This window comes from Melozone crissalis, unplaced genomic scaffold (assembly GCF_028551555.1).
Source record: "Melozone crissalis strain CALT ecotype California unplaced genomic scaffold, PUWL_Pcris_2 ptg000004l_1, whole genome shotgun sequence".
Taxonomy (NCBI): domain Eukaryota; kingdom Metazoa; phylum Chordata; class Aves; order Passeriformes; family Passerellidae; genus Melozone; species Melozone crissalis.
The window spans coordinates 43,003,521-43,026,360 of NW_026535782.1; the positions used below are offsets into that span (position 1 = coordinate 43,003,521).

The 22,840-nt window shown below is 41.1% G+C and overlaps 1 protein-coding gene across 2 annotated transcripts; it reads right to left on the bottom strand.

Moving 5' to 3' along the window:
* Window positions 1–6,749: 6,749 nt before the first annotated feature.
* CSF2RB (colony stimulating factor 2 receptor subunit beta) lies at window positions 6,750–21,251 on the bottom strand. 2 transcript variants are annotated; one of them, XM_054275629.1, is made up of 14 exons: window positions 20,724–21,251; window positions 19,731–19,904; window positions 17,467–17,596; window positions 15,308–15,501; window positions 14,846–14,994; window positions 13,792–13,963; window positions 13,579–13,711; window positions 13,319–13,479; window positions 12,283–12,428; window positions 12,008–12,182; window positions 10,513–10,603; window positions 10,177–10,246; window positions 9,291–9,394; window positions 6,750–9,012 (listed from the first exon to the last, which is right to left on the bottom strand). In XM_054275629.1, exons 2-14 carry the CDS (start codon window positions 19,798–19,800, stop codon window positions 7,809–7,811), a joined length of 2,799 nt encoding a protein of 932 aa, XP_054131604.1. In that variant the 5' UTR covers window positions 19,801–19,904; window positions 20,724–21,251; the 3' UTR covers window positions 6,750–7,808. The 2 variants fall into 2 exon arrangements, with proteins under 2 accessions (XP_054131604.1, XP_054131613.1); XM_054275638.1 differs by lacking the exon at window positions 20,724–21,251 and having other exon boundaries at window positions 19,731–19,952.
* Between the last annotated feature and the right edge of the window lie 1,589 nt (window positions 21,252–22,840).

Here is a 22,840-nt window from a genome sequence, read left to right on the forward strand (position 1 = left end):
CACAGTACATGGACATGAACTTGAGAATGGAGACTTTTCATCATCTTCACATTTCCCAAAGGGCACACATGTACACTTCTCTCTTCATGCTCCTTTCCGAGATTAAAAAAAAAAGGGGGGGGAAAAAAAGAAAAAAAAAGAGGTATGTAAACTTATACTTTTAGTTTCCTCTGAACAGGCAGAAGAATTTTCCCACTTAGATGGAGAGACCTCAGTGGAGAAAGATGAGAACTGGTTGTGAATACCCATGTACTTTGTCTCTTGAAACTTCAGTCACTCATAAATAATTGGCTTTTCTCTTTTTCATGCTTGTTGAACACAGTCGCACTGTGTGTGATTCCAAGCAATACTTTGTTACTCCTCTCACTTAATTTACTCCAATTAGGTCCTGGTGTCCCTAGACACCAAGGATCTGCCTATCAGATGGAGTGTTTCTGCAACAGAGCAATGCTTGGTGAACAAGAGATTAAAGTTCCCTGGGGTGGAACTGAGGCATCTCTGTTCAGCAAACTTGTGCTTGCCTGGAATGTGACAGGATCAGTGACAGCAAATTCACCACCCTGGTCTCATGGCAGAGTCTGGCAGCCCCCTTTACCTTGTTAGCTTGCACTGAAACAGCAGCCTCACTGTGTCAGGATGTACCTGTGCTGGAAAGGCCTGACAGCTCTGGCTGGGAAGGTTGCAAGGAAACTCCCTCTGCAGAGCCAGGCTGTGAAGTGGTGCCTTTCTTCTTAAAGGTCACCCAAAGGGAGTTAACTGGTGTGTTAATTCCCTGTTTAAAGTGAAATCCAGTTAGAGCCTTTAGCAGCATCTTAGGGTAGAGGTTTGAGAAAACTCTTCAGATATAAAGAGCAAGCAGGAGAGATCAGTCTAAATCCCAGAATTTCTCCTTCTCTATTTGCTGAACCTTAGTGAAAGCAGCTTTCATGGGTATATATGAAAAGCAGTGGGCAGATTGTCATAAATTCATAGGTAATCTCTCCAGGGCTACTGGGATGGGCTCTTCAACTAGAAATACTTCAGTAAATCCTTTCAGGAAACACAGAATCATGAGCTGACAAGACACCAAAAGGCCATCTGTAAAGCAGTCAAAAACTTCCATCCCAAAGTGGGACATAACCTGACTGAATAGGTAGACAAGTCAAGCCTTTTAGCTCCGACACAGGACATGAGGATGAAGCCAAATCATTGTTTAAATATTGTGTGGGCATTGCCATATCTGTACAGGCCTACAGGCCATCCACAGCCTCTCTTGCACACAGTGGAAGCTTTGTCAGGCATGTGATGTCACAGACTGAGATCACAGCAGCCAGGTACCCCCTGCTGGGTCTCGTCTCCACCCCCCCCCCCCGAGGATGTCACCTCCCAAAAGGAGATCTGAAGTTACATGAACATTACCAACACTGCACCAGGAGTTATTCCACAGGTACCATGTGCAAAAAAAGCTGAAAGGTGTCTTCTTAAGTAGGATGGGCTCCCTTCAGGAGGAGAAAAAAGGAAAACATCTCCTTCATTTCTCATGACCAAGTAAATACTAAAATGGATAAATGCTTTTACCAGAAAAGACACATGCAGTTGAAAAGATGACAGAGCACAAGGTATCTAGACATTCTCTCAGTATGTGCCAAGAAAAACCCAATGGTTGTGGCCCAACAACAAAGAAACAGCAGGTGAGAGGTTCTGAAAGCAGAGTTTAAACCAGGAGGCTGAAAAAAGCAGTCCTACATTGTAGCATTCTCCAATGGTCCTGCTTTTATACACTCTGTCAGATAAGAGTCTCACTGCATGATTGATTAAACTCTGTGGGGGAAAGGGGATTATATTTATTAGTATCTGGTAACATTTTGAAGCAGATTAAGTTTATATAAGATGGATTCCACCTAATCAAAACAGAATCAGTTCTGCTGACATTTAAGATTAAAGACACTATGAGGCAATTTTAAAATGAAAACCAAGGAAATGATGCCAGATGTGGAAAATAAATTGTTCGGATTGATCTATTTGTGTGGTCTGAAATCACAGAAAGCCTGTGACATAGAAAAAGGGATAGCATAGAAGGTAAGAAAAATACAGAGAAAAACAATAGCCTGGATAAGCAGAGCGTATAAAACTATGCAACCAAATCAAGACAAATGCTTTGGTTTTTTTTTTTACTTTATTTGCTAGTATTAATCTAGCCCCAGAGTCTATTTTTTAGCCACTGTAAATAATTGCTTCTTGGAGTTATTTGTGAAAGCATTCACAAGAAAACAAACAGATTTAGTCCTGAAACATATACAAGATGGAGTACAAGCTGAAACAATGAAAGGCACAAGTACAATAATGTTTTAAGGAAAAACTGGCAAAAGTAAGGCTAAGAAGCTGTTAAAGGATGAAATGTTTTCAGTGGACAAAGGAGCTGTTTAAAGCATCATATACAAATTTTAAAAGTGAACTTAGGCCTTTTGTAAGTCTACCCATGCTGTAAAGGTAGAGTTATTGTAGCCTTAATATTCTGAAAAAAATAAATAAGGCAAGACATGTAGAGAAAAATGACAACTTAGAAGGATCCTTTGCAACTAAATTTTACTGTTTAAGAAAACATATTTACTTTCTTTACAAGCCTTGCATAACCTGTACTATTACTCAATTGGTTTCTTATCATATAAATCTGCAAAGGAATTTAAACATTCAATTGCTGAACAAGGAATTGAGGTAAATAATAAAAGGCATTAGCAGGCCTCAGCATCAGAGTAAAAGAAATAGCAAATACCAAAGCTTTTGAGGAGTACTCAGAGAACTATCCAGGGAACCACTGACCAGTCAGGCTGGTTTTTGTACAGGATGATACAAACTATAAAGAAAAATAGAAATAGTAGAGAAAAAATGTTCTGGAGAAGTATTAGCATCTCTGTGTAAAAGAGACTTGTTTATGCCTCATAAAACTGATAGAGTTCTTGGAAGAACTCCAGAAGCAAACATGCACAGGGTTATCCAATTAATGCCTCACATCTAGATGTCTAAAGAGCTTGAAGTCCCTCAAAAATGCATTTCCAAGAAACTAAGAGATAAAAGGCAGGTTATAATGTAGATTGAAGTCCTTTAAAGACAGAAAATTAATGAGAAAAATTAATGGTTAGTTTTCATATTGGAGAAAGGATTTAAGTGTTTTTTCCAGGAAAATAATAATTCTTAATTATCTGGCAGACCAAGTGGTGAGAGATCTCTTACCTGAGAGATCTGAATGATTGAGAGAGACAATGGGGTACTCCAACCTAATGATGATGGAGAAAACACTAAGCTATTAGGTACAAATGGGATATGAGATTAGAATCATAGAACCAGAGATTCACAGAACGGTTTGGGTTGGAAGGATCCAAACCACCTGCCATGGGCAAGGACATCCTCCATTAGACCAAGCTACTGAAAGCCCCATCCATCCCGGCCTCGAACCTTCTAATGAACCTCTCTGAGCTGCCAGTTTCTTTGTCTTGTCTCTACTGTAAAAATTTCTTCCTTATGTCCAATCCAAATCTATCCTGTTTCAGTTTAAAACTGCTGCCCACTGTCGTGTCACTACAGGAATGAAACCTTGGGATTCCAATGAGGATCAACTGGGCAAGCTTCCATCCAGATTCCTGCACTTAATGCCATCCCCATCCACTTTTATTGCTTTCACTTTGATTCAGAATTGTCTCTTTTTCTCTTAAGCATTGAATATCATCAGTTTCTTCTCCTGTCTCTTTGTTTAGCTTTCCTCCCTGATTTGGGGATTTCAACGAGAATACTTTTGGCCAGTTTTCAGTCCTTTTCACTGCACCTCTTTTCATCTCAGTATACTTGGCTGTAGTCACTCAATTTCAAATTCTCTGGGTTTCTTCAACCATATTTTATTGGATCATATCTCTCTTCCAGAGAGTTTGTTCCCCTTTCTTCCCTAATTTGGGAACACTGCAGTTACAAATGCCATGCTAAGGGGAACACAGGACTACCACAACAGGGCTCCCTCCACACCTTTCTGCTTGGCACCAGCCTCAGCCCAAGGCTGCTTGTACTGCTGCACCTAGGGTTGTGGTTACACCAAATATTCTGAGATGAGTAGAAGTGCATTGAAAAGGACAGAAATTTGCCAAAATTATTCTAATTAAAATCCCCAAATCTGTGGCTAAAGGAAAACAAAGAGAGAAGTCAAGGAATGCAAGGATTGAAACTGCAGTCCACAAAATAAACTCAAAAATGTGTGTCAACAATCTGTAACTTTGAGTGCCACAGAAGGACAAACAGCTTAGAAGATTAAAACGTACTCATCCCAAACCTTTGCAATGTGCACACTGCAAGCAAGGAGCTGGAAAATTTTTTAAAAGGTAATAGGAAAAGCTGTCTAGTTGTTTCAGATAGCTTTACAACTACTTCTCTAGACAAACAAATCATCCTTCAAGAATGATGACCAAATGGTTCCCTACCAACAAGCTGAAAATTACACAACCAGCTTACAAAGGTTTTGGCCTAAATCTGGTTCATGCTGTACAAATTTTTAGAGGAGTTTGGGTTCACCCACTGAACCTCATGGCGAAACATCCATTGTGTTGTATGAGGAGTTGTTAGGGTCAGGGTTGGTACATGTGGAATCCTGGCATTCACCTGAAAGGACTTCTAAGGGGCAAAAAGAAGTATGAAGTCATAGTGTTACTTATTCCCCATGTACAGAATGGGAATTTTTTCAAGGAAATTCCATCTCCATAGTGAGAGCAAAGGGAGCATGTAGGGAGTGAGGAGAAGAGACAGAGTGGAGTTCTATGGGAATAAGATTGTGTGTACAATGTGCTTGTAAACAAGAAACTAGGCAGGGACTGCAGGATGGGTGGGGTTTTTTTTTCCATTTCCCAGCAGAGGTACAGGATTCTCTGAAATTCTCCAGCTACTGTTCTTTGAGGTTTTGGAGGGCTTTCCACCACAGGTTTCTTTTTCTAGCAAACCATTCAGCCCCATTTTCCTTCCTTACACAAGAGAGCACCCCCAAGCCTACAGAAATACAGCAGTAGACCAGTTCAGCATTGACCTTAATTAGAACCACTGAGGTCACAATAAACTTCCTACAGTAGTCTCATGCAAATTCAAGTAATATGTTTCTGGTTAATTAAGATTATGATAAGGGAATAATAAAGTGATTACTTCAGAGCAAGGAAAAATGCCTGCTGTTAAAACATGGGCACAATCTTTTATGTTTGAGTATGCAGTAAGGAAAGGGTTGCAATCATCTCATAACTCGTTTTTTGACTATGTAGGAAACATTGGTGACTCATCATGCAGATATACAGGCTGAGGGGCTGAAGTACTTAGTGAGAAGCCCTACAGAGAGAAGCATGTCATAATTGGCTCCTGAATCATCAGAATGATGATTCCCCTCCTGCTTATCAGTACTTTGCACTGGGGAAGGGAGCAGCAACTTGCCTTTGCACATAACTTTGTGGCTCAAGCTAATGATCAGGAAGTTGAAGACCTGGGACTCATGACTGCTTCTAAGTCTTGAATCACCAGGCTACAGGATTGTAAAATTCTTGTCACCACCCTCACCGCATCTGGACTTCATGCAGAGGAGAATGGAAAATTCATAGGATCAGCAACAGGTGAAGTTTATAGAAGTTTTGATTCCAGTAAGAAGTGGATTCCTCTGGCAGAGATGAGCCATGGATTATGAGCTCTGTTTCCAACGTTCATTGCATATTTTATTTAATGATACTTAGGTGGATATTGAAGTAAGTATCCCGAGAGCAGAAACTCATTGTGCTCTAAATGAATTGTTATAGCTGGAAAGCAAACCACTGCGCAGCTCCCCTATCCTGACAATGGCATGTTACTCTGCAAATTCCAGGCTCCTTTAAATGATAATATCATCTCTGTGGGATCATAACAAATGTGCTTTTATCTGTAAATCCTGTCTCCAAAATCAGCCTCTGCAAATGCCCAGCCAAGTGCAGAGGAGCAGAAGGAACAGAGAGCTGTCAGAGTACTGATCACATCTTAGAGTACTGATGACAATGCAAATGGGCTTTATCCAAAAGCCACTGAGCTGAATAAAACTTCTCCCACTCATTATTCTTCTTGATTATTAAACCCCAGCAATTCAAGGCCCAGCAAAGTGATGCATATCTAAGATATGAATTCAGATACAACATTTACATATGAATTTGAACAGCTCCTTTTAGGATATGCTTCGGTAGAGCACAATTATACAGCCTGGAAGAAGCTAATTGTGCCACTTATAAAAGGCCAAAGAAGAAATTTTAAAAAAAAATCCATTGATTACAAAAGGTCTAAGTTGCAAATCTCTCAAAGTGTTCATCACTATTCTCTATCAGAGGCTGCAACTGCCTGCTTTCTGCTGCGAAGAGCACCAAGTTCAATTTGCACACCTTTCAGATTTAAAATGGTATTTACAAGGATTAAATTGCCAAAAACCCAAATAATTTCACTGTAATTTCTGAATCAGCACAGTCCCATTAACCCAGCAGGAAGAATCAAGTGGCACAAACACAGAACTACTTTTCTCTGTCAAGTAATACAGCAAAGTCAGGAGAAAAATGTCCTACCTCATATCTCGCATAGTTGAACCTGTAAAATTTTTTGAGACCTGAGCAAATGAGCTGATAGTAATTTTATTGTAAACACAATATTTTTAACATATGAAACAAAATACTCATAGGAAGAAATTATATGTTTATTAATACAGATTTTATATTTGAAAAAAGCTATGTTTTTTGGAAGCCAAGTCTACCTTCAGGTCTGAAACCAAAGCCTTTTCACTGATTGCAGAGTAGCAGTTCTGAACAAATGCTCTTACCTTGCACCACTTTCTATACAGCAAAACTGGGAAAAAGGTCTCCTCTTTCTCAACTCTCATTTTTAAGGGAAAAAAAACCAAACTAAAAATCAATTACACTTTAGGAAGAAGTATATAACGCATAAACAGTCAATGAACATAAAAGAAAATCATATAGTACTTCAACGCTTAGAAGAACCACAGCAGTTACAGGCTTGTGCACCTTCCCAGCATCTCTTACCTACCATTTTTTGTTATCTGCCCCACTCCCTCTCACTGAACCTTAGGAGCCTTTGGGTCTTCTTTCAGTAATATTTCTTCTTCCAAATTATTCTCTACAACTTGCTTTATGTATCCCAGTAATGTTTCCTTGTTATCCTCTGAATCCACTGTGATAGACTGGACATTAACCTTAAGAAACTTTTCTTGTATTTCGACAATCTTTTTCTCATTTTTTATTTATGCTTCTATAAGCGTCTGGGTTTTTTTCACCTTAGGCAATACCTATTTCATGCCATATTGGAAAGGCAAAGATACAGAATTTCCTTGATGACTTCTAGAGCTATTTTATAAGTGCACAGAAATTAAACAAAATGGCTTTTAAGAATAGAACTTTTCTTTCCAAGTTTTTCAAGCTTGTCTTCTTCTGATAGTTTTTCAAGCTGTTAAGTCTGCACTTCCTGCCACAAGATTTGCCAAGCAATCTGATATAATTGCAAGATGATTGTGATGTATTACAGGATCATGAGGAGGATAAACTGATCATCATGGATAAGCCAAAAAGTTTAAAAAACACTACACTGCAATATTTGTGTAGTCCTTCAAGCCAAATCTGCGAAGACCCCCGAGAATGACATTGAGCTACTTCAAGTTTTTTAACATGTTAGACTGAAAGCCTGAAAATGGAACTGGTGTTTATGTGTTCCTAGGTTTGAGGGTTCATTTTCACCAGATGGTTGCAACCTCTTTCAGTTACCTGTCTCTTTGGTATTCATTAATATTTACCCATTTAACAGATTTCTTTGATCCTCAAAGATTGCTGCCAGGAAAAGTAATCATCCGATTTCAGGTTTTTGAAGAGCTGGATGGCCTGTATTTTTTCCCTCTTCCACACATCCTTTTCCTTCTCTGTGATGGATTCATCATCACATACAGGCTGCCCAAGTGTTGTCTCATTTTCAGAAAGTTTCATGACTTGATGGTCTTCCTGACTATTATCCATCTTCACACTGGATTTTAGGCTGTGGAAGCAATAATCACCAACCTGGCAAAGGAAAACTGGCTCAGTGCTCTCAGGGTTTAACACCACCAAGTTACCTTCTGACAAAGGCTGCTTTCTAGGAATACCATTTTCCTTCTGTAAGACAGGCAAAGAAATCTTTGTGGGCTTTGAATTTTCACTGAGACCTTCAGGCAGAGTAAGATAGTCACCAAAGGTATCCAGGTGCAATTCAGGAGATGAGGCTGGTGCTTGGCCTGAAACTGGGATCGTGACACCATTTTTCCCCTGAGAAGACTCATGGCAAGAGTGGTCACTGGGAGGCTGGGGCTGCTGTGAGCCACAAGGTGATTCCTCAGCTGTGACAAGTGGAGGATGGGTGGAGGTGCTGGCCGATGGCAGTACCAGGCCGTCCGTGGTGATGTACTCCAAAGGGCACTGTTGAGGAGATGTGGTACAGCTGAGAGCCTTTGGAGAGTTCTGCTCCTCTGTTCCCTTGTTGGTGCCTTCCCCGCAGGATGGTGAGGCCTGTGAGACCTCTTCCTTGTCACTGAGGTGCCGCATCATTTCCTTCTGATCTGGGAGCATGTCCCTTGGAGGAGCTGCTTCTGGCTGCTCCTGGCTCTGTGGGGCCTGGGGAGAGTCTTCCCTTGGGAGAGTCACATACTGAAGGGAAACTGATTTCTTACTGAGTCCCACAGCCTCCATTTCCAGGGTCTGGTGTATGTCAGGGTTAGAGGACACCACTGGGCTGTACAAGTATGGACCATTGAAAGCAAAGCAAGGGATTGCTGTGTGGGAAGCAATACTTGCATCAGCACTGTTTCTCCTTGAAATGGGAAAGGAATGACCAGCTCTCTGACTTGAGCAGGCAACTGGGGCATGCTCTGACTCATTTAAAGCATGGTATGAGTTCTGTAGGTCAGGTGTAACAGGGGAAACATCTGTCTTCTTAGTCTGCCCTTCAAGGCACTCAGCCAAAGTCTTTGCCGGCCTGAATGTGGGAAAGTTAAAAGTTGTTCATGAGAGAGATTATTGTTTTAAACACAAAACATAAGCCAATCTTAGTTGAAAACACACATAGCTACACACAGGCTTAGGAAAAAAAAATTCATGCAGATGCAGCTACCCCTGTAATAAAAAATTGAATCTCCTCCTCAAAAGCAACTTGTATAGGATTTTTAGTGACAGAACATTTGATTATATTCTGCCATGATGCAGTGAGGTCTTAGAAACCATCCACAGTGTCACCATCATGTGCTGTTTACTCACTTGTCCAAAACTTGAAGGAAGCTAGCCTGCTCCATCTTCTCTGAAAGGTTGTATTTGTTGAAGTCCAGCTGGTTGCTTGTTGGCCAACTCCCCAAATGTCCTTTCTGAAAATGAAAAAGCAGACATGACCAAAGAGCAGTATCTTACTGGCAGTAGAAACAGGAATTGTACATTCCCCATGGATGAAGAAAACAAATAGAAGAGCCTATAGCACCTGGTAACAGGGATACAACTTCACTAATACAACTCAAAGGTATGTTCTCCTCTCCAGAAGATGGTTTCTTCAAACCCATATTGCCTTATCACTGACCTGACTACAAGTACTCAGTAAGCCAGCTAGGAAAGATGCCCTCCTAAACTTGATATTTGTGAATGGAGGACCTAAGGGATTTGATAGCAGGTAGTTGTCTTGGCCAAAGTGATCATAAAATGATTGAGTTTAACATTTTCAGAGTAATGGGAAAAAACAAAAAGGAACAGTAGAGTTACTACTCTGGTCTTCAAGAGAGCAAACTTCAAGCTGTTCAGGGAGCTACTTGGCAGCGTACCCTAGGAACCTGCTTTTGAGAGTTAGTGAGCCCATACGTGCTGGGCAGGTTTTAAGAACCCCCTTTTAAAAGCAAGGCGCAGGAAATTTTTAAGTACTGAAAATTTTTCTACATTGATTTTAAATCACAGTTGTATTGACAAGCACAGCACAAGGAGGTCTGCTAAATATAAGAGCACTGTTATGTTGAGTAGGACCAGAACTTGTAAAAACAAGTAATAGATAAATGAAGGTATCTGTTAATTGTGGACTAGAAAACAAAAAGAGCTCTTAAGATTATTGGAAGTCCTGAAAAAGAAAGAGAAATAATTAATCCTTCAAAGTACAGTTCCCTCTTACCCCCAGATAGCCCTGGATCAGGAGACTCTTGCTGGGGTTTGGAATCTTTTCTTCCCACATTTTCTTCTTCCTGCAGCAAGAACAGTTTTCAAGATTTGCTTCTCAATTTGCTGCTACCAGAAAAGGCTGCACCACACAGAGCGTGCTGCTCAGCACAGCAGGGCACAGCCAAGGCAACGCCGCAGCCCCACCCAGCTCTCTTCCCTGCACAGCCATGCTCAAGGCTGCCCAGCAAGGCCCATCTCCACACAGACCTCTCCTGGGGGACAAGAAGTGCCTCAGACTTCATGCCACCCACATGGGATGTTAAGTCTCCCTGATGCAATGCAAGCCTACCTGAGGAAATACTTATAGCTGCAATAAGCAACTATCAGTGAAGCGATGATGAGAGCTGGGAGCATCACTGGGAGAACCACAGGTGGCAGAACTGAAACAGAGAAAAGAGAAAAATCTATCCACCTGCAGAGTGACTATTTCCTGCAACAGGTTTTTCACTCTGGCCACTATTCAGGGAATTTGATATGGGGAGGAACGGGATCATAGGGCCTTCAAACTGTTGGAATATCTTCCAAAGTGGGACAGGCCAAATGTGCCCTGAACAGCACACTGCCCAAAGGAGTTCATTGTTTCCTTTACTGATTCACTTCTTAGCTTCTACTAACATCAGAATTAAACATTTTAAGCTAATGAAATGATGGTTATGAACCTAACTCCACTATGAACAACAGGCATGGCTTCAGACATCTTAAGCCTGCCTGACTCTGCACAGTTCTGAGGAAATGGGGTCTCAGAGATTTTCTGAGAGCTCCCCCTGCCAACAGCCACAACAGCACACTATTTTCTTCCTGAATACGTGTATCAAAATTTGCTCACAGTATAATCACTACAAGCTTCGTCAGGACAAATCATGCAAGATCATATTACTTTGGGCAAAAGACTGTATGATGGCAGACATTCTGCCTCCAAGTCCATAAACAGCAAAAACATGTAAAGATTTTATCTCCAACAGACTCCATTGTGTGTTTTACACAACCTTACAGTCACTCTGCTAATATAAAAAGCTGATGTCTTATCTTCTATCTTCTTAAAGTATCAGGCTCTTTAGTCACTGACAGCAGAATGGATTACTGGAATCAGAAAATAATTATAATCTTTTGGGCAGGATGTCTTTGATTCATTCTCCACATGGAAAACTTTATGGTTAGTTGTCACAGACATCTTTTCATAAAAATCCTTTCTTTAGGATTTTTCCCTCTTCTGGGAAGCTGAGACCCCAGAAGAAGAATGTAAACAATGGTTATCTGCTGCTGTGAAATGCAACAGGTGCACCTGTGATTGGCCCATGTTGCTTGTGTACAATTAAGGGCCAATCAGAGACTGAGCTTTCTCTGGGACAGAATCAGAGAGAGCTCCCTTTTTTATTGATTCCTTTTCTATTCTTAGCTTAGCAGCATCTGAAGTTTTCTCTCTATTCCTTTTAGTATAGTCTTAATGTATTATATATCATACAATAATAAATCCAGCCTTCTGATCATGGAGTCAAGATTCTCGTCTCTCATTTCACCCTGAAAAACCACTGCAAGCCCAGTAACAGTTAGTTGTACTCACCTTATGAAGGCAATCAAGAAAGAAGCTTAAAAGGTCATTCACTTCCTTCCCTAGCATTGTTGATGTACTGCAAGGATGCAGGCAGGGTAGCTGCCTTGGTAAGTGACTCCAGCTAGGCCATGGCTGCACCTTACTCCAACCCCAGCTGAGACGATGTGTTATACTAAAGAGCCATCCCAGCCATTAGCAGTCCACCAAAACCTGACAGAAGCATGGAAAGTACCATTCTCAGTCTTCCAGGTGAACTCCTCACTCCATTCACTCCAAGGTCCCTCATAGTCTGGAGACTTATTCACCCTTGCACGCATTTTCCCCCTATATTCTGTAGATGCTGCCAGCATCTGCAGGGTGAAGATGAAGGGAGGTTCATCATTGCTGATATTTAACACTTGGAGAGTCTGGGGAGAGGGAAGAAGCACAAATGACAGAGGTGAGAAGAACTGTCTTTCCATTTAACCAGTGAAGAAATATCCATGACTCCTGCACTTTGTAAGTTACCTTTTCATATCGGTTGTTTTCCCAGTACTTGACTTGGTATCTCTGTGGTATGAAGTTGTACTTCAAATTGTGTTTTTTCCACCTTAGTTCATACTCTTGGTTCCCTGTTGCTGTTACTGACACATTTGCAGGCGGCAGCACCTGGACTGAAACACACTGAATGTCTCAGAGCACTTACCAACCTACTGGTCTCTTTCCACATTGTGAATAATTTCCTGGGACTGAAAACAAGGTTGTTTTGTGCAATGTAAAATGGCTCAGCTTTTTAACACTTCTTAACTCTCTGCATCTTCATTTTCTAGTCAAATACAACAATATTAATGGTATACAAGAGTATTAAATAACAGAAAATCCATACCCATGAATACTGAGAGTGCTCCCTGGGTACAGAAAAGCATCAAAGCGATAGTTGAAATATCTGTACTTGTCCACCACATTTCCAGAAATTTTCAATTCTTTTGGAGCTACCTCCTGATATTTTCACCCACTGCAGGAGCTGCCCTAGTTTTAGAGTTTGAGAAGTCACCCAAATACCTTCAGATACATGTGGGGCAGAGATAACTGAACTGGTACACCTCAGTGGGAAAAGGATTCCTACCTCATCCAGGGTTCCAGGGGCCATTGCACAAACCCACAAGAGCTCACTGACTTCTTGAGAAATCACATAGTGACACACTCCTACTCACTACAGATACCTCTCACCACAGTGCCCTGTCACCTGGGACACTCATGAATGTGAATCACAGAGAAGTCAGCAGGATGGCAAATGCTCACTGAGAAGCTCCAGGTCACAACCTGGACTTCTGCACAACAGTTTCCATCACTGTCACCTTCCTCAGAGTAGCAAGTGCCACTGAGGAACTCCACACCTACACTCCAGAGCTCTGACCTGATACAGTCCCTTTCTTCATCACTGATTGTTTCTTCCACTTCCCACTCACTTTTCCTCAACACCATTGTCCTCAGCCCCACTTGCTCGGACAGGCATCTCTCCAAGAAACAAGAAGGAGAAGCAGGAAACAACACAGGAACTCACTGTTTTTGTGGGCTTCAATCATCTTTTCCTCTGTCTTGGCCCGGACAATTACATGGTACTGGCTCTGGCTGCTAGAATTGCTAACAGGGATCTCACAGCTCTGGACCACATATAGGGTGTTGGGCAAAGTCTTCTCATGCACAGGAGAGCACTCCTCTTCTCTGAGGAGAAGAAAGAGGATGAATGGGAATCAGGGGAGTCGGACAGGCAGAAGCCCCATGGGAGAGGCACAGATACACAGACATGGACAGAGCACATACTGTGATTCTGGGGTGGCCCGGAAGAACAGGCCAAAGAGGACAGAGGTGGTGATCACTTTCTTCACTTCCCAACTGCACGTCAGACGATCTCCACCATTGAAGAGGCAGCGAAGGTTCCTGGGCTGAAGGCCACCTTCAGAGAACACAAGTGCAAGGTTAGTGACAGGAAAGTTCTGGCTTCTCAGTTTCCAGTCCCATTCCCTCCCATGCTACCTTCAGGGGTCTTCCATGACACCTCCGTGCTCCACTCGCTGTACTGCCCAGAGAAGCTGCTGGCCTGGCCTGGTCTGGCTCGCACACGGGCAACGTAGCTGCTCCCTGGGACAAGGTCCTCAGGTCTGAGACTGCACTGGGTGGTGCTGGAGAGCAAGAGTGAGGCAGCTTCCTGTTGTTGGGAGAGAGGAAGGGGTGGAGGAAATTGGGACATTGGGGATGGAGAGGTGCAGGGAAGACAGGGAAAGAGTGAGAGGAGGAGTGGACTGCCAGGCTGCATCTCCAACAGTCCCACAAGTGCGATGGTCCATGCACATGGTGCCATGCACTTTCTCCTCACTGCCTCACAAGAGGGCTCCAGCGTGTGCTGCAGCACAGCTCAAGACAGGTGAGGCATGGCTACTGTCAGGCACAATCTCCCCCCACAACAAGTAGCAAATTCCTGCAGTTTGCAAAGTCCAGACTGTCTTCAGCTCCAGCTACACATGTTCATAGCACTGCTCAGTGCAGAATTATGTGGGAATCTGGCCAAGATAATTCCCTTAAAATCTAAAGATCAGTCTGACAGGTACAGAGCAGACACATGTGCAGATCTAGGGAAATGATAGGGCAAAGGATATGGACTCCTAAAAAACCAAAAAAAAAAAAAAACCAAAAAAAAAGAAAAACCCAAAACATATCTGTCTCAAAGGGGGAGCATCTTCAAATGTATTTTGCTGCTTTCCCCATTGGAACCTACAGCCTCCTGTTTGAACATGATTTAATTTAGTTTAAGAGGGATTCAAATACAACTCAAATCCAAGTACAATGGTTGGGGTTTCTTTGAGTGGAGAAGATATCTTTGCATTCAGTTCAGGAAAAATGGCATTTCACAGGACAAGTCACTTGCTAACAGAAAGAGAGCCCCTTCCACCTGACCCAAAACAACACTTGTATCTGTTCACATTCATTGAAGAATGGAAAGACCATTCATTTGCACAACTTTTTCCACCGACTTTGAACTGCCCAAATTGGTGCAGCCCAAATCAGGACAGCTCAGCTCCTCTGCTCTTACCTCCCAGGACTCCCACTGCCGCTTGTAAGTGACTTCATAGTCCAGTGCACTGCCCAGCCCCTGGCTTCCATCAGCTGTTTGCCAGGTCAGCAAGAAGTCCCCTGATGTCATTGGGCTGACTGAGAGGTTTTGAGGTGGGAGGGGCTGAACTGGAAGGTGAAGGTACAATGCATGAGAGGAGATAATGAGGAAATGACACAAAGAGGGGAAGAAAACATCTAGGTAAGCTTCCCCATTTCCAGAGTATCTTATCCCTGACAGACCAGGTACCTCCTGCTTTACTAGCTCCTGAGATGATACCACATCCAGCTGCTCTCACAAACTTGCTGCCTTCTCTCCCTACCCAACCCTCGCAATGTGGAGCTCTTTGGCAGTTTTCACAATTCCAGATGAACAGCAAATACATTCTCAAAAATCCTTAAAATTCATTGGGAAACAAGAATTTGGTATTTTAAGCCTTACCGTTTTGGAAAAGATCAACATGCAGTTCTGTTTGATTAACATCTGTTCCGTTTTTAGGCCTGAAGCCATAAGTATCCTTTATCCCTATTCCTAAATAGTCTGTAGTCCTGCGGCAGACCCAGTGCACAAACACGTCTGGAGCTTCATGCAAGTCATTTTCTGTCTGGCATTCACAAGACATGTTCTTGTTCTCCCTGTGAACAGAGAAAGTGATCTATGAAGATCGGATCCAAAAACCTCTAGTTAGTACAAAATTAAAACCTGAAACCAATTTCAACCCATCCTGTTGTTATAATTCACTAAGGCACTTATATCCTCTTCTCATTGTTCCTATTAGTCCTGGTTTGCATCAGTTAATACAAGAAACATTTTTTACACCAGAATTTTGCTCCCCATTTCAAAGTCTTGCAGCAGAATGTTACAGTACCAGTTAATTTTTGTTACTTTTTAGCCTAGCTCTATGTAATCTCATATTTTTAGGTGAGAAACAGTATGATGAAAATTTACGTCATCTAAATATACCTTTTACTCAGAGTTAAAGGCCATAAAATTTCTGATGATCCTAAGCTGCTTTAAGACTTTCATTTTGCAGTACCAGAAAAACACTTAGAAAAAGACTCTCAACCAAAATGTACTTCTGTATCCTTAGTGGCTCTGTTCTGCCAAGGGACCTTAAGTATTCATTAAAGATTTCATCCACAATGTTAATCCTCCTTTCAGATGGCCTTTCTCCAGGCCAAGCAGCATCATGAAAATTAGAAACATTTTTTTAAACTAGGCATGAGAGGATAATCTTTGTGTGGTTGCAGTAGCCTTAGCTGCTGGAGAGATGCGTTGCTTCTTTATGCACCCTGTGGAATTTTGTTTGTGCTTATGGCTTCATGCCCAGTATATTATCTTGTTCCAGCTCAGATGAGAAATATTAAGTTGTGAATATTTAAGGCCAAATAGTCTCTTCCAGGACAGGATGGAGTCTTCTAGCCAACTATATGTCAGCAAGCATTATTCAGCACTATTGCTATTTTTATAAGTTGGGTATTAGCAAGGAAACCAGGGACATTGCTGAAGTATGGATTGGACACTGCAGTGTGTGTGTAGCCTTAAGTAAAAGAGTCAGTCCAAAGGGTGTGAAGCTCTGAAGTTATTTCTATCTACTCACCAGCATTACCTTACAGTTTGGGGTTTAGTCAACTATTCTTCACCTATGAGCTGATCTTGTTTAATTGTTGGCCATTTTGATTTCAGCTGTGTGACTGTCCATGTTTAACACCTGCTTGTCTGATTCCTTCACCTCAGTTATATTTCATGATCCACACACTTCATCATGTAACAATGTTTTAGAGAATCCTCCAAAAGTTCAAGAAACTTTATAGTAGTATTTAGCCTCAAAGTCCTGTTCCAAAGTTCTTTCACTGTTTTCATCTACTTTTAGGTCTATTAAATTCCTACTTGTTTGCAATAAAATCAAGAGTTCTTAATTTTTTCTTTTCTTCCTGTATCTCCAGACTCTAAATAATTTTCTTCTCAACTATCCATCTTTGCCTTCCTCTCTCCCTTAACTATTCCTCCATTTCTGTCCTTTCTTATCCTCACCAATAATCCAGTCTGGTGATTTGGTTCCCTTTTGAAAAGGAAACAAGTGTGACAGAGAGATACTGTCATAAACACACCAGTATCTCTTGGAGAAAAACTGATGGCAGAGATAGAGAACATACCAGCTCTCTATCTCATAAATATACAGTCTACACATATTTCTCAAAAGTTATCAAAACCACATTCTCGATGCTCCTAAACGAGCAAAAGGACAGGGGGAATATCTCCTCCCTTTAGGGTTACAAACAATACTCACACTTGTTCTGATACCTCCTTCTCCCCTAATGCTGATTATTAGCAGCCTATATGCCCCATCTTATTTCATATCTATGATCCTACAATAAAATTATGGAAAATAATTGTAAAGGTGATAAAAATATCTCCACTGGCATAGCTTACTCATTCCTCTCTTCTAGATGAGGCTCAGAAGTAGGTATAACTTTTGCTTAATTAAAAAAGAGTGTGGATGTGCTTTCTAAAAACTTGACTGCATGTCCCCAGGATTCCAAGTTATGGCAATTTTCCCTTTGGACTTTTATCTAGCTCAGCACATTTCAGGTACTTACATGTCAATATTATCCCTTTGGTAAAGAATCATAGGAATGAGGTCATGAGCCTCTGAATGCTCCATCCATGTGCAAGTCACCTGTGAGTTGTAGTCACTGTAGCACTTCAAGCTTTTCATTGGGATACTCTCTGGGAAAGGAATTCAGACAAAGAAAAGATGCAGTGATTAAAAATATAAATGGTGAGAGATGAGATACAGAATGCATGAGGCTCTGATAACAAAAGTCTCCTCTTTGCACCAGAAAATCCTAGACTCATAGAAATGTTTGGGTTGGAAGGCACCTTAAACATCATGTAGTTCCAGCCCTCCTGCCATTGGCAGGGACACCTTCCACTGCACCACTCTGCTCAGAGCGCCTTTCAATCTGGCCCTGAACATCTCAGGGATGGGGCATGACTCCATGAATATATGTGCAGAGTTGGGACCGCTCTGCACATCTCCACAACACACAAGTGTCCAAACCAGGCTACAGCTTACAACAATTTAGTGAAATCGTTGTGCCTGCAAGGCATACAGTTCTAGCCAAGGGATCACTTTTCAAACACTGAGTATATCCAAGGATTAGTAGATACCATGGTCAGCAGACATACGGTGATCATTTCCTACTTATGTGTTGCTGTGTGAACTTTTTTGCTACTAACTTCCCAGTAAAGTTTGTAATGCTAGAAAGGTCTATTTAAAGGTGAGATACTCTGGGAATAGCCTTGCTATGACTCAGAAGAATGTCCAAACTAATTTGTTGGAACTAGATTTATGATCCAGAGATGGCCAGACCTCTCATCAAGGATATTTTTTTTTAAGTTCACAACTGTGAAGCTGAAAAATACAGACTATCTCTGGCACATGCACTTTGAAGCAAGCTGCTTTCTTATCCTTCCTGATTTTCCCTGAAGGCAATATCCATGCTGCACTATTGGGCTATTGCACCTTCAGGTGACAAAGGTGCATACATGAGTGTGCTCTCTCAAATAATATTTCTCGATGAGAGCTATAATCAGCTTGTTTGAGGGGCTTTTTACCTGCAAAAACCCATCAGAACAGAATGCTCTTAGGAAGCATAAGAGGGACCTTACTTTGATCTTCTACTGAAAACCAGTACAAAGTTCTACTGCTTTCCTTGTGCAACCAGAAAATGGAGCATCCCACATAGAAAAGGATGTGGAAGTGTCAATGTGGGGGTAAGGCTCAGAATGCCAAGAACCCAGTCTGACCTACACTTCAGAGACCTCAAAGGAAGATATCTGTAATTAATGCTGGGCCAGGCAGCACAATTCCTCCAGCCACTGCAGACATGAGCATCTGCATTAGAAAAGGTAGATGTCCATGGAGCACAACTCCTGATAACACTCTTTTTCTGCTGTCTCTAGGATGGCTATAGGCCTAGTCTTGTGGCAGGTATGGTGTACTTCCTATTCCCAGCTCTGTGAAATCAAATTTGGAGGCAGGGGAGAACAGAGCGTGGGAGGAAAAAGGAAAAAGGAAAAAGGAAAAAGGAAAAAGGAAAAGAGAGGAGAGGAGAAGAGAAGAGAAGAGAAGAGAAGAGAAGAGAAGAGAAGAGAAGAGAAGAGAAGAGAAGAAAAGAAGAGAAAAGAAAAGAAAAGAAAAGAAAAGAAAAGAAAAGAAAAGAAAAGAAAAAAGAAAAGAAAAGAAAAGAAAAGAAAAGAAAAGAAAAGAAAAGAAAAGAAAAAAGAAAAGAAAAGAAAAGAAAAGAAAAGAAAAGAAAAGAAAAGAAAAGAAAAGAAAAGAAAAGAAAAGAAAAGAAAAGTTCTCATTGTGTAAGAAAGGAAACACAAGCAATGGATATGGCAGATGGTCTCTTTATCTGTCAGCTATTCCAGAAGAAGAAAATCAGGTCATCTGGATTTTGCTCTTGGTAACCCCCACCACACTGTCTTGTGTCTGGCCACATGTCTCTACTCCTGTGCACCATCTGAATTATGCACTCATTTGCAGTCCTTCATTTTCCTATGTTTTCACTAATTATCAGGGTCTATCCCTCCTTCCATTCACTCATTATCCAATCAGCTTGTTCATCTCATCCATTTATATAGTATTTCAACTGTCCATACCACCAACATACAACTGATTTGGCTGCACATGCACCTGCTACATGCTGGTTTTATCAGGATGTCTGCTCTCTTACAGCTTAGAAAACAGGAGAGGAAAGCAGAAAAGGAGGAAGAGCATTAGCTGAAAGAAGGAGACATTTTAAAAGAAAGGCAATAATGGAAGGATGAAAGAGAATATAAATTTGAATCTCACCTTGAATGGCTTGAACATGGAAGACCAAATACAGATACAGCAGCAGGATGAAAATCTCTTTTATGTCCATATTTTATATCCTTGGCACACAGGCTTGATCCTAACTCAGAATTTCAGAGTTTTCATTGCCCACTGGCCACTCTCTTTCCCTGCTTACTGTGGAGCTGTTTGTTTCTGTTTCACATAAAGAGAAGTAAAACTGAATAAGGGAACTTCTTTAAGATCATGTTGAAGTGACATTCAGGAAGAACTTCTACCAGGCATTTCTTGTAGGACAAAATTCACGTCCTCACTGTGTGTTGTTGCAATGCAAGCAGAGAATGAAGTAAATGTACATTTCCAAGGAAGTGCAGGGATTTGGTCAGCTGAGCAGCAACAAGACAAAAATCCTGATTTGTGATGAGAACTCATCCTTAAAATTAATTTCATTCTTCTGCTCTTTATGCTTAAAGCCTTCCTAATGAACCACAACAGTGGCTAATTTCCTTAAAAATATGATCTCAATGACACAGTTCCTAGGAGCTATAGTGGATGAATTTCTATATTCATTCACTTTGAGAATTTCCTTGAACTTTTCTCAGGGCCCCCAAACAAGTTGCAAATTGTAGACAAACTACGAAAGAAATTAATTTAATTTTTTCCTGGTGATTGTAGAGACTAAAAGTAGATTGAGCAGTTCTAGGACCATGGACCACACTGTGAATTTAAGTAATTCTGGTCATCTCTCATCACTCTCTCAAAATCATAATACACACATCTACTTAAGTACGTTACAGATCTGAGACTTTTTCTACTTTAGGGGAGCATGAAAAAAACACTTTTCAATTCCTATTGACTTTCAGATTCCCAAAAGCCACCTCCTTGGACTGGAAACAGCTGGCTGAGCCGTTGAATAATCGTTACAGCTAAGGAATCCCCCAGTAACTCACAGGTCCTTGTATGAGAGCAGCCTCTACCATTATGCTTCCCCCAGAAAGGAAGCCATTCCCTTACCTGAATCCAGGGGTGTCTGTGAGGCAGATGATTCAACCTGATGGGGAACTCTCCCTGTCCGGCACCATCCCCCAGCACCAGAATCCTCTGATGCAGATATCAGCAAATCCACACTTGCCTAGAACTGGAGACAGAAGTATAAACCAACCACAGGATTTTCTTGGCAAGTAAGTCTTCAAATAACTACTACATCTTTTATGAACCTCAAATGCCACTTTCAGAGAAGCTAACACCCCCCTTTTCAAGGAAAGTCTGTGCAATTGCACAAAATAGGAAGTCTGTACTTCCTATTTTAGCCCCCAAAGCACGCACTTAGATGGGACTGTTGGGTTAACTGGGAAGGGAGGGAAAGGAAGTTTGTCATTGCCAATCTATGTGTTAGTAATTACCAGATCATGAGACTTATGTATTTTAAGAAAGATACAGGACTGACTGCAGCAGATGTGAGAGAGATGAAGAAAGAATTTTCTGTTTTTCACTCCAGTGTTGTTTCACTCCAGTGCTTTGCTCTAGAATAGACAATCTTCATGGCAGGGATCTCTCTGGACTCTTGTTTGTACATCTGTATTGGGGGAGAGTGAACTACCTTTATCTCTGTAACTCTTTAGTAATATTTCTAAGTCTTACCCATTTCAACAACAATTAATAATAAGTTATAAGTACTGTAGTACAAAAAGAAAACAAAAGGAAACTGGTGAGAGTAGTTGATCTGAAGTTATCCTACATCCAAGGCAGCCTGATCTTTTAATCCAACCATAAAACAGCCCAGTAGCCTTCAGAAATAAGCATTAGGAAAGTTAGGCAGTCATAAGGGAGAGACATGCTCAGGTTTGTGTTCTCAGGGATAAACTATGGAGGCTTATATGAGTTCCCAGACACAGAATATAACTGGCAGAGTCTGTCTATCCTGCACTGTTACTCCTCCTCTCCATCCCCATGGTACTGACCAAAACCACAGGTAGCACAGTTATTCTCTCATCAGAACTGCATCAATAAACAAGCAAAAAAAAAAAAAAAAAAACAAAAAAAAACCAAAAAAAAAAAAAACCAAAGAAAACCCCCTACTATGTGTGTGAATAAGGGAAACATGTAAAGTAAGACAAAGAAAATTGAGAATATCTGGGGTAACTGTGTGTGAGAAGGTGTCCATATAAAACCTGCAGACAGTTAGGGGAATATGTAACTTGGCTGGATGGGAAGAATTTATTTTGCATTGCAGTTTAAAGGCAGAGGGGGATCATCCTGCCCTGATTTTCAAAGGCCAGTGTGCTTATGTTCTTCCAGCACCTTTATAAAAGAGGACAGTTGCTTCCTAGCAGACATTTTTCCTCCCTATCCCTTCTCATTGAAAATGTTCCTCCATTTTGAGACAGACATGCTGAGTTGCTGGCTACATCACAGGATCCAGCTGTCACTGAAAATCCCTGAGTGCCACTTTCTCTGTTGAACTCCAGGAACAAGTAACAAAGAATACTGCACCCCAGAAATTTTGCAGTCCATACCTGCCATTAGGCTTTAAACTTACAATGCATTTTCTTATGCATCACAACATGTAATATCACTGACAAAATCATTGCTGTTACTTCATCGCCTTTCTAAACTGCGTTGCTACAATACCTCTGAAGCAGGAAGTTACATTTTGTAATATTTTAATAAAATAATGTCAAGAAGCCCACCCCACCCAAAAAAAACCCACTTGTAAATAAAAATGGACAAACTAATATTTAACTTTATTTGTTGAAGAATCTGATACAGTAATTTCTTGTTAGTTCTACTTTGAATGCAGTGTCAGAAAGCAGAAGATAGAAAAGAAATTGCTGTTTCAGTAGGATATCCTACACATTTTCCTAAACATGAAAATAAGTAGATTGTACTAAGGTCTAAAAGGAAAACCACAGGTGTACTAGGTTTGATTCACAGAATTCAATATACAATGATCAGTGGAAAAGAAGAAAGTTAAGATGGGCTGCAATTTCTTCACTGAAATCCAAAAAAGTTTTATTGATCCTCCTAGGACAAACTCTGAACACCCAGTCAGACTCCAACATGAGAGATATAATTACACAATGGCCCACAAAACTTCAGATCAGCAAATGAAGAGAAATTTATGGGAGTCT

Excerpts from the sequence above, each read along its gene's own strand:
- CSF2RB (XM_054275629.1), bottom strand. The coding sequence starts at position 19,800 with ATGGACATAAAAGAGATTTTCATCCTGCTGCTGTATCTGTATTTGGTC. Across the intron at positions 12,183-12,282 it reads AAAACAACCGATATGAAAAG|ACTCTCCAAGTGTTAAATAT; the intron begins GTAACTTACAAA and ends CCCTCTCCCCAG. Across the intron at positions 10,604-12,007 it reads CACCTGGAAGACTGAGAATG|TTCTGCCACCTGTGGTTCTC; the intron begins GTACTTTCCATG and ends TCTCTGTTTCAG.